Here is a 16,931-nt window from a genome sequence, read left to right as displayed (position 1 = left end):
CGTCATCACAGGTAACAATTAGGTGACAATATGTCATATTGTTTGTATCAGCCATGATGAGCCGTGTAAATAGGCGTATGGAATATAATTTGGCTTTATATTTACAAAGCAGATCGTAAAATAATTACATTACATGATATTTACATTAAATAATATATCGTTACGACTTCAAGTTTCAGAACTCGTTACCCGAAAACGTTTTTTTTTTTTTATATTATATTTTTTAATTATTTATAAGTGGGTTTACTCTCTTGGCCACAGAAAAGACTTCTACGATGGAGTAAGCAGAAGATGCCTGTTCACCCTTGATTTGACGGTTGCCGGGTCATATGAGCTCGGAAATATAGCCGCCGGCAAGGAATTCCAGTAGTAAGCAATCGTTCGGGAGCAATGTTCGCTTTCCCCGTACAAGTTTCATTTTACGTGACTTTTACAGTAAAAAGTTACCATCCTCCTTGCGTTATCCCGGCATTTGCCACGGCTCATGGGAGCCTGGGGTCCGCTTTGACAACTAATCCCTAGATTTGGCGTAGGCTAAAACTAGGTTTTTTACAAAAGCGACTGCCATCTGACCTTCCAACCCGAAGGGTAAACTAGACCTTATTGGAATTAGTCCGGTTTCCTCACGATGTTTTCCTTCACCGAAAAGCGACTGGAAAATATCGAATTATATTTCGCATATAAATTTCAAAAAACTCATTGGTACGAGCCTGCGGATTGAAAGTCGCACGCTCTTACCACCACCAGCGCTAACTTTTCAAAAACGTCAGAACTTATTGTACAGACTCAGCAGTACTGCGAAACTCGTAATTGCTATGTGACGTTACACCTGTCAATGCCGGCTGCACTTCTCCGAAAACCTGGACGTTTCCATTATCTCGATGCACCAGTGTCCTGTGAGATTGCTATTTGAGCATTTATTTTTTTTCGCCACTTTTATGATATGTGATATTTTTCAAAAAAAAATTATGCTGTTTCTACTCGGAATCACTAGCTTTTTCAATCCTAGTAGTTAAAAAAATTGCCCCATACGATTTTTTCTTATTTTCTTACCATTTTCCGTACATGTTGTGTGGGGTAACAAAAGTGGAAAGTAACAAAAATGTATGGAAATTCTGGGACACTTTTTGTCTCCCAGTGAGATTGAAAGTCCTCGTGATTCTGAGTACAATCGACCTAAAATTCCCTAAAAAAATAAAATAAAAAATGGCAAAAAATAAGCATTTGGACAGTGTAGTTATATTAACTAAAAGCTACGAGGAGATTTAAACATATTATTACTAGCTTTTTCCCGCGGCTTCGCTCGCGTTAAATTCGAAAATTTCGGATCCATACAAACTTCCCCCCCCCCCATCTTAGGGAAGTCGGGGGTTAGAAAGAGACTATTCAACGATTTCCACTTAAAAAATCACGTCAATTCGTCGCTCTGTTTTGCCGTAAAAGACGGACAAACAAACAGACACACACACACACTTTCCCATTTAATTTATAATATTAAGTGTGGATTTTCAGCTAGCTACAACATATAGTTTAAAGTAGACTTACGAGGCAACAACAGGAGCGAAAATTACAAAATATAATGGAACCTCACTTTAAATTTGGGAATCCCAGTTAAATTTAAATAAAATTATACCTAAATTAAAACGGGACTTAATCGCGTAAAACTTACGTTTTATATTTAACCCGAAGTTTCGGACATGACATTACGTCCGTGGTCACGGGTAGACTGGCTGGGAGTTGTATCAACATCTTCTAGCTGTACGAGTTTTTCGAACTACCCGCACTTGATTGTCATCAGTCACTTTTACGCTAGGGTTGCCACTCTGCCTACATACAACACTCACGACATCCGATGGTATGAGACGGGAAGTTTTCTCACGTTTACACTTGCTAATCACTGGATTCCACGAAGATGAAATCCCTTGCCCTTCATTTTGATTGAAATTACGATGTTTCCTGTGTTTGTGATGAGTCCCGTTTTAATTTAATAATATGAGTGAAGATCGTGTTAGTTTAAATCAATATAAATTATACCTACTCGTGTAACTAACTAGATTTATAGATTTATAGAAAAAAAAACAGCGTGTGCAGTCCCTCCGCGCGAAAGAAGTGAAACTTCCTAACATAACCTCAAAAACATTTTATTAAGTGACCATCACGTTTTGCTTTTAGGTACGTCCATATTTTTACGGTTTTAAATATTTTACATCCTTATTTGCTCAAATTATTTAAAAAACAGTGCTGACACTTCATAACATGACTTCAGAAACGTTTTTCAAGTGACCATCACGTTTTCGCGTTTAGTTACGTCTATCTAAATATAATACACACACATGCCAACCAACCATTTCACCATTCAAAACCATTTTGGGCATTCTGTTCTTTCACTAATTGGGTGAATAAGTGAATAAATGGAATGATTGAGTCGCGTTGAGCGCAACGACGCTGACAGAATGTTACGCGCTGAGTGATTTGACATTTCTCGCAATTTAACAATGACTGAGTGTTACGCGGTGTCAGTTGGAAGTCGCATTGGAAGTTTCAATTCAAAAAATAAACATAAACTCATTTTTCACTCGATTTGAATATAAAACACACACATTCCGACCAACCGTTCTACCATTCAAAACCATTCTGTCATTAACTGAGTGAGTGAATGAGTGAGTGACTGACTGAGTTACACTGACTGAATGTTACGCGCTGAGTGAACGTGACACTGACCGAGAGTTACGCGCTCTCAGTTGGAAGTCGCAATAGAAGCGTTTCACTTCAAAAATATGCGTGCGACAACTCGGGTGAAAGATATTGCGAAAATTCTTTTGCAATCAAGCTGGTGCCCCATTGCAAAAATCCTTGTTTTATTTTCAAAAACCAGTAAGGAAATAGTCGAGAGCGTTTTTCTGCCGTCCTATCACTAGAACCCCTCTAAGCTGCATATTACCAGTTTTCATTTGGATAAATATTCTTAAATTGGAAAGAATTCCCCATCGACTGGTCTTGGAATCATATTTTTATCATTTTTAGTTACCGAGATACAGAGTCGACATACCTCGCTAAGTGCACTATTTTATAACCCTTTTCAATAGTATAAAACCGCAAACCCACATTTGTCTTCTATAACTTATATTAAAGCGCTTAGCAGTTGTTTATCTTCATAGTTTTATCACACGATACATAACTATAACAACGTTACTTGACATAAGCTTCATAAATTCCCATTAAAGCCGTTTAATTGCGTTATTACATTTTATAACATTCACTTTTTTAAATAAAATACTACGCTTAAACACGGCTAAGGTCCTTTAACCGTGTATTTAAAGACTTTCATTGTAATTTCGGTTACAAATACATCACTAAAACCTAGTTACTGCGCTTTACGGTGAATTTATTACTAAAAAATATTCATAATGCCACATTGAAACAGGACAAACCAGCAAAGCTACGCTAAAACCCCGCTAGTTGTAAAAGTATACCTTCCAAAGTTATTGCGCCAGTTCGACAGTCGGCCGAGCGGCTCGCGCCCAGAAGGTTGTGCGAAGGCTGTAGTGACCGGTGAATGAACATTTTCTCCTTAAAATGTTAAGAAACCGAAGACCAGGTAAGTGTTAAATATCTTTTTTTTAAGGTTTTTTTCAAGCACAACTTGCGTTTTGCTAACGTATTATCACACGTTTGCCGCGACAAGTAAATACCTAACTCATAAGTTATTCGATCAAGAGCCCAGTTAAAACTATTGTGTACAAATAAAGCGTAAACAAAAAAGTCAAGAAATTACATTGTACCATCCTATTGCTATGTAGGCATTGCCATAGCCACATACATTTTGTAAGCATTTATTTACCTTACAATGTTTTAGTACCTATGTAGGTATGGATTAATTGCGCAACATTATATTACCGTCAAGCTGATTTAATAATGCAGTCAAAAATCAAATTAATTAATGTTATTTCTTTTAGGCTTGTTACGAACTTCAGGATACAAACGATAACAGAGATCTGCGAATAAAATGAATACCGAAAAACCGACCACAAGTGGACAGTGTTATGGAATAAGCGATCAAGCGACAGTTAGTTGAAATCGAGAAAATGAGCTAGAAAGATTTGAAATTTGAATCAGTTGTTGTAAGTTCATTTATAAAGTTAAAAAGTTAATTTTGACATTGAACCTATAAAAGTGTTCATAATTTAAATAGATAAAAAAAATAACACCATACCTATTCAAGTTTCGAAGTTATTAACGTTTTTCCGCTTGATTCTTTATTGAACTAATACTGGGATGAGGTTAATTTATTTCGCCGTAGCGTACTATGAGACATATTTTGTCGCTTGATTCTTTAATGCAAATTGTTAGAGGTAAAGTGAATACTGGAATAAAATAAAATTCCATATATTTGAGTAAATAGTGCTATTGTAAATAAATAACAACAATGTTTTCGTCCACAATGATTAGAACTGATCCGTCTAACAATTTAGTTTTGTTCTCCAATCAACTTTTTTTAATAAATGTCAAAAAAATCAGCATATATGGCAAAATTGGCATTGTAACTAATAATAATTCATTAGTACTAGCCAGGATCACACACATAAGATATTATGATATAACAAAACCTCTTGATACTTAGTTCTCATTAAGCGAAATATCCTGCAATTTCAAATATGTAACAACGAATTAAACGACACTATTAGGGCGGTTAAATCGATATTGCGTTTATAAATCATCAAAACTTTAAACCAAAACGAATTAATAACATTTTTATGGCGTTTAACTCGATTTTGCGATTTAGAATATACACTTATTATAATTTGTAAAAGTAAATTTGGCGTTCAATTCGTTTTTACGTAACGACTTAGTACACAGGGCCATACAAATTTTAACGTGTCGCTTGATTCTACCCCCTAAAATAAGGCTGTAAGCATGATTTTTCAACAAAGAAATAGTCAATACTATAGATTATCACATTTATATCCGAACTGCATTCATAACTTTTTTTTCGGATTTTGGCGCTTAGTTCGCTATTCCATAACACCGTCCAAGTCATCACACCAGCAGTAAGTTTAATAAATGTAGAACAGAAGGGGATTGCTCAACTCGATCTTTACCAAGGAATATTCTATCGTTGTGTATTGTTTCAAGAATTTTTGAGATTGATACCTCAGAATTCTTTGCCTAACTTAGTCACGTCGAACGTTTCTGCTTTAATTTTCAATGCTGACGAAAATACATCAATTTTAAAACTCCTTTTTACTGGTCCAAGCTAAAACCGTTGCTGACGATCATCGAATTTGGGTTTATCCTTCGTTGTAACAAAATCGAACAACGTTTACTTCTTTAATCATTCGTAAAATGCTTCTCATCTTGATATAAGGAAAGAAGGTTTTTGACTATTCCGTCGCAGACGCATTGAAACTACAAGTGATGACTCGAAAGAAGAAGAACTCTATACCTAGCATGTAAAAAATTTAAAATGACAACATATGTATCATCCAAAATGAAGCTTTATCTTGATTTATCCGCTCCAATTCATACAAACAACAGAGAAACAGACTTAAATCTAACCTAGTTAATACAATTTTAAGCAATGATGCACCTGATTTTACCAGAAATTGTTAACAAAGATCTCTATATTGATTCTAGTTTAAAGAAAAAAAAAAGATGTATGATATATAAGTATCCTGCTGTACCAATTCATTCAGACCCTTCAAATTCAGAAGTTTTACATACAGAAAAGAAGGACTGACCTACACATAAGTACATATAACCATTTATCGACGTAGAACCACCGTCGATATAGAGCACTACACTCGTAATATTAATATTAATAATACAACTGTCGAAAACCAAACGCACAAAAAAAGAAAAATAAATTTTAAGAAGAACGGAATCAAGCGGAAAGAGAGAAAATTATTATGTCAAACAATCCTAAATGTTTGAATTTTTGAAGTATAAAATAAATAAAGATTGCTATTTTCACTTGCTTGGCGAATAATAAATGAAATCCGTGTTTCTTTTTGTTAGAACTGCCAATGTCAACCGTTTTTAACCTTATATAACTCGGTAATAAAAACATTATTTTAATAGTGTATTATAGTAATAATACGAGTAACTTTGGATATCCAAGAGCGACACCCTTCGCCGTGTCGGTATAGCAAATTGATTTGTTGCAATGTAAAAAGCGAATTTTATTGTTTCATATTAATGTTATGTTAGTTTTCACTAATGTTAGAATATTATATTAAGTTTAAATATGTTAATTTGTAACTTAACTTATAACGAGGTTTTTTATGCATGCAAATAAATGGTTACAATATCATACAGTTGTCTTTTATTCATTTAACAAATTGAATTGCTCTTGAAACTTAGTGCAGGTACTGCAGGTAAACGGGACATTGCTAAAATGATAAACTCCTTTTAAAAAGAATGACAATGCTAAAACCTAGTAATCGTCGCTGGTTTGTCATATAGCGGGCTTTTAGATTAGGAATGCATACAAATTATTTCGATGTTAGTAGTCATTGCATAGCTTAAAAACGGTTACAGCATTTTTTTAGAGCATATACGATAGTATAAAATTGTTTAGTGTCTTTGCGGTTATTAAGCTATGTTTTTAGATTATTATGCAATGCTCAGTTACGATTACTATAAACACGTAAATTTACTTTGCCGTTATTAAGCCATGTTTTATGTATTATTCAATCCTAAAAAACGGCTAAAGTATACTTAACCGTGTTTTAACAGTAAAATCATACATATTTTAGGAATTATTTGCATAACTTAAACACAAAATGGCGAATTTCTAATAAATTAAACAATATTTAAATAAATTGATTTTAAATAATGTTAGCGTGAATTTAGTTTTAATTTAAGAATAAAAGAAATCTGGACTAAATCGACACATTTCCTAGAGATATGGGTTTTTATGTTTTTTGCCCATATCTCAAAACTATCATTTGTGGGTTAGATGGGTTTTAGTGATAGGACGGCAGTTTTATGGAGACTTTGACACCTCCTGTTACGTTTTAATGTAAGTAAAGAAAGTAACCCAGTATAAAATAAAAGGTCCTAACTGAAGTTTTGTTGTAAAATTATTACATAGTAAATAATCAAATATTTAAGCAGGTTAGTTCAATTGATGTCATAAACCATAACAAATATCTTAAATTATTTGACTGCTGCTACCTGCTACCTAGATTTGATATTATCAAATCATATCAAATATAGAAAATACCTTCAGAACATCTAATAGATTTGTGACCTCAAAACAACAAATACGACTTCTATTATATTCTTGATTCTGATATTGAATATTTGATTCCACTTGAATATAAATTCTTTAGATACAATTGATGAGGTATCTGTTTCCAATATTGTTTTTCCTCTTGGGTAAGGAATATTTTGAAACACGTCTTGTATTTCATTGTCTACTTATTTAACATCTACTTTTACTTATTTACTTTCATATTAAGCACATTAGTTACGGTACATAAGATATCATATACGTATAACTATGTATTGTATAGTTAAAGGTAGGCAACGCCACACCTCGGACAATAGCGATCAAATACATGAAAGAAGCGCGTTCCTACGCACACAGTCTAAGCTTGTGTATGCGAACGCATACCATGGTCGTATGAGTGAGATGACAGATCAACTTTACTGATCACGTTCTTGACAGGCGGTAACTGTGAAGTACCTAACAGAAAGCCATACTGTGGCAACGCATAACTTCTGACCCTCTAGCACGACTTGCCTTGTGACGCGCAAGATCACACGTCTTGAAGTCGCGCTTGGTATATGGACTCGCGCGCGACAAGTCAAGTTGTGCTAAAGGGTCTGATATTGCTTTTGTCCTATCTGGCGGGTCGTTTGCCCGTTTCCTGCCTATATCTTAAAAAAGTTTTAAAGTCCAAGAAAAATTCGTGAAATAGATAGCATACACCTAAGAAAAAGAGACCAAAGCGCCGGTGCTGCAGGAGTGGCGTAGAGGTGAACACATTAGTCACGTAAGCGGAAGACCCGGGTTCGATTCCCGGCTCCGCCACCAGTGGGTTATTTGACCACAGTGATATCGACACTTGACACTGACCATTCTGAGCCTGTTTCTGGGTTGATAAGTAACATTGTTACTCGGCGTCAATATTTCCTTGTTGAACAGGCAATGAACGGCGAAGTGTTACTGTCGAGCGACAATTGTCGTTGTTGTGAAATATGACAGTGGAGTTGGTCGCTTTTTTTTGTTGTACAGTATGACACTTTAAGTTCCCGCGCTTTGTCACACATATTTAAAGTCACATACAGGTCGAACGCGATTAATTAACATTATTTTACCTTTTTTCCCAACGTTTCGGCCAGGTTGCACTGGCCGTGGTCCCGGAAGACTGAAGTCCCAGCAAAGTGACACCGGAGATGTAAACACCACAAAACTACCCGATATTCATTTATATAATTGGCGCTTGAGAATAGCCCCTCGCAATCGATGTTTCTATCACCTACTGCTGAAGCAGAAGTAGAATCCATAATAGATGGTTTAAAACTAAATAGTGCTCCAGGGCTAGACGGGATTACAAATAAATTCGTAAAAGCAGTCAAGGGTGAAATTTTGAAGCCACTAACATTCATTTGTAACCTAAGTCTCACCACGGGTAAGTTTCCTGATACTTGGAAAGAAGCTGCGGTAATTCCGATACACAAGACTGGAGATAAAACGAAACCTTGCAATTACCGCCCTATATCTTTACTGGGTGTTTTTTCCAAAATTTTAGAGAGGCTAGTAAACAGGCGTTTGGTCTGTTTCATGGAAAAAAACAGTATGTTCTCGGACAATCAATACGGTTTCCGCGTAAACAGATCGACTGAGGCGGCGGTGTCACATATGACTACGTTAATTTCCCAACACCTTGATGGTAACGACTCATGTCTTGGCGTGTTTTTAGATCTAGCCAAGGCATTTGACACGGTATCCGTCCCTATTCTATTGAGGAAAATGGAACTTAGTGGTGTCAGGGGTATTGCGCTTGAGTGGTTTCGCAGTTACCTGTCTGAACGAAGCCAACGCGTCTCTATTGACAAGAACTTAAGCAATCCCCTACCCATAACTTACGGTGTCCCACAGGGCAGCATTTTGGGACCTACATTATTTATTATGTATATCAATGATCTGGCTAATGCCACTATTCCCGATGCAAATATTATATGTTATGCTGATGATACTGCCATCATTTTTCATGGGAAAACTTGGGAACAAACTTTCACCTCGGCGGAAAGTGGATTAAGAAAGATTTCAGCGTGGCTTCAAGATAATCTTTTGACCCTCAATTTGGCTAAAACAAAATATATTTGCTTCCACAAAACCAAAGCCTCAGCCCCTGCTCACTGCAAGGAAATCAAAATACACAGCTGTCACAATCTCCACCAGCAGTCCATACCATGTTCGTGTGACGGGATCAGCAGAGCTCCACATATAAGATACCTCGGCGTGGTTGTGGACGAAAAATTAGATTTCCGGGAGCATGTAAACATAACGGCCAACCGAGTCCGCAAGTTAATCTACGTATTTAGAAACTTACGAAATGCAGCGGGGTTGGATTTGCTAAGATCAATATATATAAGTATATGCCAATCTGTACTGACCTATTGTATCTCCGCCTGGGGGGGAGCTGCTAAAACTAACCTGATAACCCTCGAAAGATCTCAAAGAGCAGTCTTGAAGACCATACTTAAAAAAAGAATTAGGTATCCAACTGCCAATGTATATAAAGATATGAGCGTCCTCAGCGTGCGCGCTTTATTCGTAATGCGCGTCACGCTGAAGATGCACACGGAGGTCCTGAGATCACCCAACTATACGACACTATTAGAGAAACGTATTTTTAAACTCCCCTTGCCACAGTCTGCTACAACTTTCGCTAAAAGGTTTAGTTCACATCTTCATCCTTACGTATATAACAAAGTTTGCAGTAAACTCGACATTAAAAACCTGACCACCAAGCAACTGAAACTAAAGCTTCAGGAATGGCTAAGTACCTTAACCTATGCAGAAACCGAGAGCCTTCTGAAAGGAAATTAGTGCACTGGTTCTAACACTCCCAACATCTCTCTCTCTCTCTTTTTCTCATTCACCTCAATCCACACATTCACACTCACACATCACACATACACGTACACAAACCTCCTCACTCGTACTCATATGTTGCATTCCTTCTGGCTCACTTAAAGATTGTACAAGAGCAGTAACTTTAACAAGTGTTTATGTTTATATGTTATTTTATTTCTGCTTTTGTCTCAACCGTTATTGCCTAGTGTCTACTTCGTTTAAGTTCATAATCTTTAACATGTCTTTACATAAATATAATTTGTCAACTTATCTGTAACAATTTTGCGCCAAATTTGTTAACTCGGATGTAAGCTGGTTACCTACAGCACAGGCCTCGCCTAGTGTAGGAACCAGGTCAACGTTATAAGGGAAAGCACAAGCGATGTTCTCTCAAATTCTGTATTGTTTAGCTTAATTTCTTCCTTTTTATGATGAATGTTGAATTTGTGTAGATAAATAAATGTTTTAATGTTAAAAAAAAAAAAATGTTAATAATTGTTCGGGATAGACAAATAAATATAATCTACCCGCTTTTAGTTAATGTTTATTTCCCACCGCACGACACACAGCACTCACAACATCCGCGCACTGGTCCGAAGATAGATCTTTTGGTTTGAACATTTTGAATCACTCACATGTTGGCAATAATCTATACCCGTCTTCTCTGTTAAAGTTTTTAGGATATTTTTTAATTTGGATCGCCTCCCTCACAATCCGGGGATAGGTAATAGTGTCGCTCGGCGGAAAGAACTTTGGGTTTGTGTAGCTCAAAGTAGGTAGGTAGGTAATAGGTTTGTGTAGGTAAATAATGTTAATTAATCGCGTTCGATCTGTATGTGACTTTAAATATTTATGTAGTATGTTCAGTTTTTAAAGTTTTTCTTACCTTATCTTATCTTTGTCCACAGTTCGATAGCACACAGACCTTCAACGAGTCAGTGACGAACAGTTCGTGCAACCTCCAAGAGTGTATAATCATGGTCCGGCCCGAACGAGGCACGGCCAAATACACGTGTGAGGTCTCGAGCGAAGGTCCTCGGTTCGCAGTAGACCGCAGATCAGCTAATATGACACTAGCGGGTAAGTTAACCAGTATTTTGTAATATCGTCATCTTCCTTGCGTTTTCCTGGAATTCGCCCCGGCTCGTGAGAGCCTCGGGTCCACTTTGATAATCCCAAGATTTGGAGCAGACACTGTTTTACGGAAGCTAAGGGTAACTAAGGCCTTATTGGGATTAGTCCGGTTTTTTCAATACATTTTTCTACACCAGTCATTTTATAAATATAATGTGTAATATTTCAAACAAAATAGTTTCTCGACGGAGAAAAATGACAAAAAGGCACTCAAAACCGAGCTTGTATGAGGAACAATATGCTTATTATTAGTGTGTCAGGACGGATCCCTTTGTTTGACATAAAATGAAAATGAAATATTTATTTTTCAAGTAGGCATATTACAATGCGCATATGAACGTCAAATAAAGCTACGCTCACAATGATTGAAAATCATAATGTAATGATCGTCGGATTGTCATTAGTCATAACACTCATAACTCTAAAACGGTCAACTTTTCAGGGTTTTCATTAAGGTCACCTATAGACAGGTTAGGTTAGGCTTGTTTTATGGCAATCCTGAAAAGTTACGCGGTTCTGATAAAAACCAAATTATGACTAACGAAAATGTGGAAAAACGATACATTATGACTTAGGTAAGACTTCTTGGGAACCAATAGAGACCCGTGTCAGGATCATAGCAAACGGAAGTCCGTGATCTCTGCCTTCCCCACTGGGAAACAGGCGTGAGTGTGTTTGTATGTACAATCATGCAGATCAGCTTACAAAAAGTATAAAGTAATTTGATCGTAATTTTATATTTCAAAATAAATAAATGTATTACAAGCGTGGAACGAACAAACGTATCTACATTAATCTAAGCTCTTAAGCTCCAAGAATTTTATAAATATACTCTATAATATTTCTTTCCCTACAGACCTCAATACAGGACCTATAGCAAATGGTAATCATTATTAGCGAACGACAATTCAACGCTTATTCCACCGTCCCCATTCTACCATCGGACTCTTAGATGCCCGGCCGGTTTCCATCCTTACTTGGTGGATATTCCGCGAATTCGCACGAAGCGCTTTGCTTCTTCTTTTCTTATGCGCACTACCAAGGAGTGGAATTCCTTGCCGGCGGCTATATTTCCGAGCTCATATAACCCGGCAACCTTCAAATCAAGAGTGAACAGGCATCTTCTGGGCGAGCTCACTCCATCGTAGCCCACGTCATTGCCTTTGACTAGTCTGTGGCCAAGAGTAAGCCCATTTATAATAAAAAAAAGACACGCAATAAGCAGTGTCAACGATTGTACTCTTGGCTAGAGGCCAGAGTCTCATCAGTATCAATGAATGTGACAGTTATCCGCTCCGAGTCTAATAAAACGTCAGTCCGCGGCCAACTTAAGAAATAAGTTAAAATTAAAAACTTTTATACCGTAACTTTGTTCGGAGACCGTCAGCTTTGGGTTCTGTAATTTATCTACAAAATAAGGGTTTGAAATATATAAAGATTATGTTCCAACTATTATATCAAACTAGCTTTTGAACGCGGCTTTGCTCGAGTTAAAAAATTATGGAATGGTCCATACAAACTCCCCCCCCCCCATTTTAGGATAGGGGAAGGTTGCAATCATTGGACCAGTGCCTTGATTGGACCTCTTAAATATTTCAAAATCTAATCATGCTAGACGGAATCCAATAAGGTACAGGGTGACCTTGGACCACCCCGTAACCTCAGTCGCGCCTCGCTTCCCGGAAAAGAGTGACGTGTCCAAGAGTGTTTCGAGCGCTGTTGAAGTTAAATTACGCGAAGGAATAAAATCACGAAATAATAAATACATTTGCAATTGAATTTGTGTGTTGAAGTATAATGCTTATAAACATTTATTAATGTGCAAAATTAAAGCAACAGTTTCCAGCCATTTGTTTTATCTATTTTTAAATATTTTTATTTGTGATATGATACCTAGTTGATGTCAATGGACCACCTGTGAGTTCTATCATCAGACCGGTCAAATCATGGCAACTTTTTTTTTTTTAATTACTAATATTTCACCCGTGCGCAAAAACACAATATGTAAGAAAAAACTAGTAGATATGAAAATAATAAACATATAATGTATTAAAATAAATTGAGTAAGTATAAAAAATATTTCATAAAAAAAATTTTTTTTGTCGATTTCCATAAGTTTCTTATTAATAGATTGAACAAAGTAAGTCCTTTATCGCCCACTGGTGAGCATAGGCCTCCCTTCGTGTACGCCACTTATCCCGGTCCTTGGCTAATCTCATTCAGAGGTGCCATGCAGTTTTTCAATGTCGTCCACCCAACGAGCCAACGGATGCCAGGCGCTTCTTACATCAGAAAGCGGCCACCATTCAGTCAACATTTTGGTCCACCTGCCATAACTCTGCCTGGAAATGTTTTTCACCCAATTCCATTTTAGTTTTGTAATAACGTCACCCACGTTCCGCACTTTTGCGCTCGGATCTCGACATTCCTATTAGTTATTAAACAAACATAAAGAAGAAATGAAAAAAAAAAGGATGAAAATACATTTATTCGGGACGTTAACAAGATTCCTTATATCTATGGTACACATTTATTAATAGGTATTGATATCAGCGTCACTGAAAAGGTCTCACCTCAGCATTTTCATCATTTCATTCTTCAGTTAGTTTCTATTCATGTCCAACATAAGAACCCTCCAAAGTTGTGTCCATTTCGCTGCCCGTCATTTCTAAAGTTGATCCCGTTCTGAATTTAATTAGTGGAAACATGCCCGTAACTTCTCCATGGATTTATGAGCAATGTCTTGTATTCTCATCGCTAGCGAGTGAGGGTGATACCACAGAACTTTATTTAGATAGAAGAAACAAGTTCATCTATTTGTATAGGGGCCGAGCGTGTCAAATTTTGTACTGAAGTTGATTCTTGCCTGTAATTTTAAATATGTCTCAGGCTCTTGATTGTTCATAATTTTTGTGTTGTTGCAATTGAATATTACGTAACGAGGCATTTTTTATGTTTTGATTGACTTCAACTTACAAAAATTGACGCCCGAAAGCTGCAAGCTGCGATTAAAGACGGACAACTCAGTGGATTTCACTGAGTTCATTTGACACGCTAAGTAGATACGTTTGCTTGATCTATGGTATATATGACATCTGTGGGTGATACCATGCAAATTGATAGTATGTAGGTATCAGCTGTAATATCTTCTACTCAGCATATTCTCGTTCAATCGGATGTGTGCATGTTTCATGGTTTTCTATTGGGCAAGTAAAAGAGACTCCTTTCCGCGATCGTTATAACGTATTCTATAAGAAATAGTTATTTGTGATACAAGGGTGCAAAGTTGTATTTTAACGCCGAGTGCTTTCAACACGAGAAGTAAAATACTTTTGCACCCGTGTGTAACACAAAACTTTTCTCCTCACTATAGCGAGAAAAGCACAACGCAAAAAACGCGTTTATCACTGCTTCCAGTAGTTCCACAGGTGGTAAAACATCTTCATCACTAGATTCACCCACTTCTATCAATTTTAAAGCAGAAAATTTGGCTATATTCAAGGTCAAATTACTTTATCCACTAGTGGATAAAATGCGTTTTTACCCGCTGGTATTAAAGGACAAAACACGTGTTTCCGAGCTAGTGAGAGGAAAAATATATTATTTGAAAAAGCTTTACCTACCCAATTCTTTTCTATCGACAGCGATTCTGCACCAAGTCATGATGTAGGCCGACTATCTGGTACCTGGTTTTCCATCATTTTGACTTCCTAGTTCAGTAAGTCTCCATAACTGCAAATCTACAGGATGATTAGATTGATTCTATGTATCTGACGTCATCTCATCATTCGCATTTGTCATCTCTCAAATGAATTATTATACTTTGAATTTAGCTACATTTAAAACTAACCCATTGGTACTTATTTGACACTAATTTTCCCACAATAATCTTCAAAAATAATAATGGTTTCTTAGCCATTCATAAGTTATAGCTTAAATATCTATCGACATAGTTACAAAAAAAAACGGTTTGGTCAAAAATATTTACCTAAAGCCTGGCCAGAAATATACATACGACTATTGTCAAGAGGGCGCTGTTATTCCGATTTATGCGGTGACAGTTCAATATAGTATGAATGAAATAGTTCTAATGGAAATCCGAAACATGGCGCGTAGTCATAATATATTCCTGGTAGCCTGTAGCACACCTCGGACACTGGCGATCAAATATATGAAAGAGGCGCGTTCCTGCTTTATGCTTGTATGAGTGACATATGACAGGTCGACTGTTGGCGTTTTTGACAGGCGGTAACTGTGAGGTAACCGAGAGGGGGTGGGCGGCACTTTCAGCGGGGAGCGGGAGTGGCCATACTGTACGATAGTACTCTTTGTTATACTGTGCCTGTAGGTAGTAGGTAGGCAGGATACGTAGCCAAATACACAGACGCTCACGATAATAACTGCTTCGTATCTATCTCTGTCGATTGGCGTGACAGTGTCAGACTGCATTTCTGTCGGCGTTTGGCGTCGACGATTACCATTCGGCTAGTTACGCCGGCAGACGTCACTTACTTTGTCGGCGTGATGACGCGAAATGAGCCTGCAACACAAGTGTACGCCACTTTTTTTTTTTTTGCTCGGGCCAGAGCGATATTACACCAGCTTTTTTGTGAAACAAACTCTCTGCCTATTTGTATGTTTTAAGCAAACGCGGAGTATGTTTTCTATTAATTATTTTTAATCAAATATTCAGCTCCAATTTTTCTTTCTTCTTTCTTGTAACTTGTAAACATATCATATTATGCATAACTTAATTTCTTGTGTCTTTTCTGAGCAACCGAAATGTTATTATCTATAAGTGGAAACTATATTGGATAGTGCAATATCTTTACTGTGTTACTTTTATGTGTAATTTCCGCTGTTTGTTTCCCTATTACTTAATAAATGAATAAATAAATAATTTCCCAATTTGACGACCGGTCTGGCGTAGTCGGTAGCGGTCCTAGTTACCTACTAATCCACAGTCCTGGGTGCGAATTCCGGTATTAACATTGCTTTCATCCCTCCGCATTACATGCCCATACCACAGTATAATAAAGAGTACTATCGTACAGTATGGCCACTCCCGCTCCCCGCTGAAAATGCCGCCCACCCCCTCTCGGTTACCTCACAGTGACCGCCTGTCAAAAACGCTAACAGTTGACCTGTAATATCTCACTCATACAAGCAGAATACGCGTTCACCTATACGAGCTTAGACTGTGTGCTAGGAACGCGCCTCTTTCATATATTTGATCGCCAGTGTCCGAGGTGTGCCCATACCATGCTAATCTGCTTCCTCTCACCTTCTCTGTCACTGGCGCTACTCCCAGGTCAGTAAGTAATATATATAAGTATGTATATCGTCGTCTAGTACCAAGCATCGTCGTAAAAAGCTATGCTTAGTTTGGGGCTAGGTTGATCTTTGTAAGGTGTCCCCCAATATTTATTTACTTATTGTATTGGTAATAATTATGTAACTTTGTGTTCCTGCTTTTTTTTTTATGAAATAGGCAGCAAACCAGCAGACGAGCCACCTGATGGTAAGCAGTCATCGCCGCCCATGGACATAAGCAACATCATGGGAGCCACTTATGCGTTGCCGACCTTTGAGAACCCTAAATACCTGCTTCTTGAAGAACCCGTGAAAGAAGAACTGCTTTTATAATATACATCGGTTTTCTCTGTTCCTGAGCTCTGTAAGCAATAGTAATAGTAGGTATTTTAGG

At 37.2% G+C, this 16,931-nt stretch overlaps 1 protein-coding gene across 1 annotated transcript in view; it reads left to right on the top strand.

Moving 5' to 3' along the window:
- LOC125233490 overlaps positions 1-16,931 on the top strand; it is a 276,525-nt gene that overhangs the window by 203,442 nt on the left and 56,152 nt on the right. The window contains exon 3 of the mRNA XM_048139528.1: positions 10,999-11,170. Within this exon, the coding sequence (XP_047995485.1) occupies positions 10,999-11,170 (172 nt within the window). The remainder of the gene's footprint in view (positions 1-10,998; positions 11,171-16,931) is intronic.

Source organism: Leguminivora glycinivorella, chromosome 14, assembly GCF_023078275.1.
Source record: "Leguminivora glycinivorella isolate SPB_JAAS2020 chromosome 14, LegGlyc_1.1, whole genome shotgun sequence".
Taxonomy (NCBI): Eukaryota; Metazoa; Arthropoda; class Insecta; order Lepidoptera; family Tortricidae; genus Leguminivora; species Leguminivora glycinivorella.
This window is presented reverse-complemented; position numbering and strand designations above follow the sequence as displayed.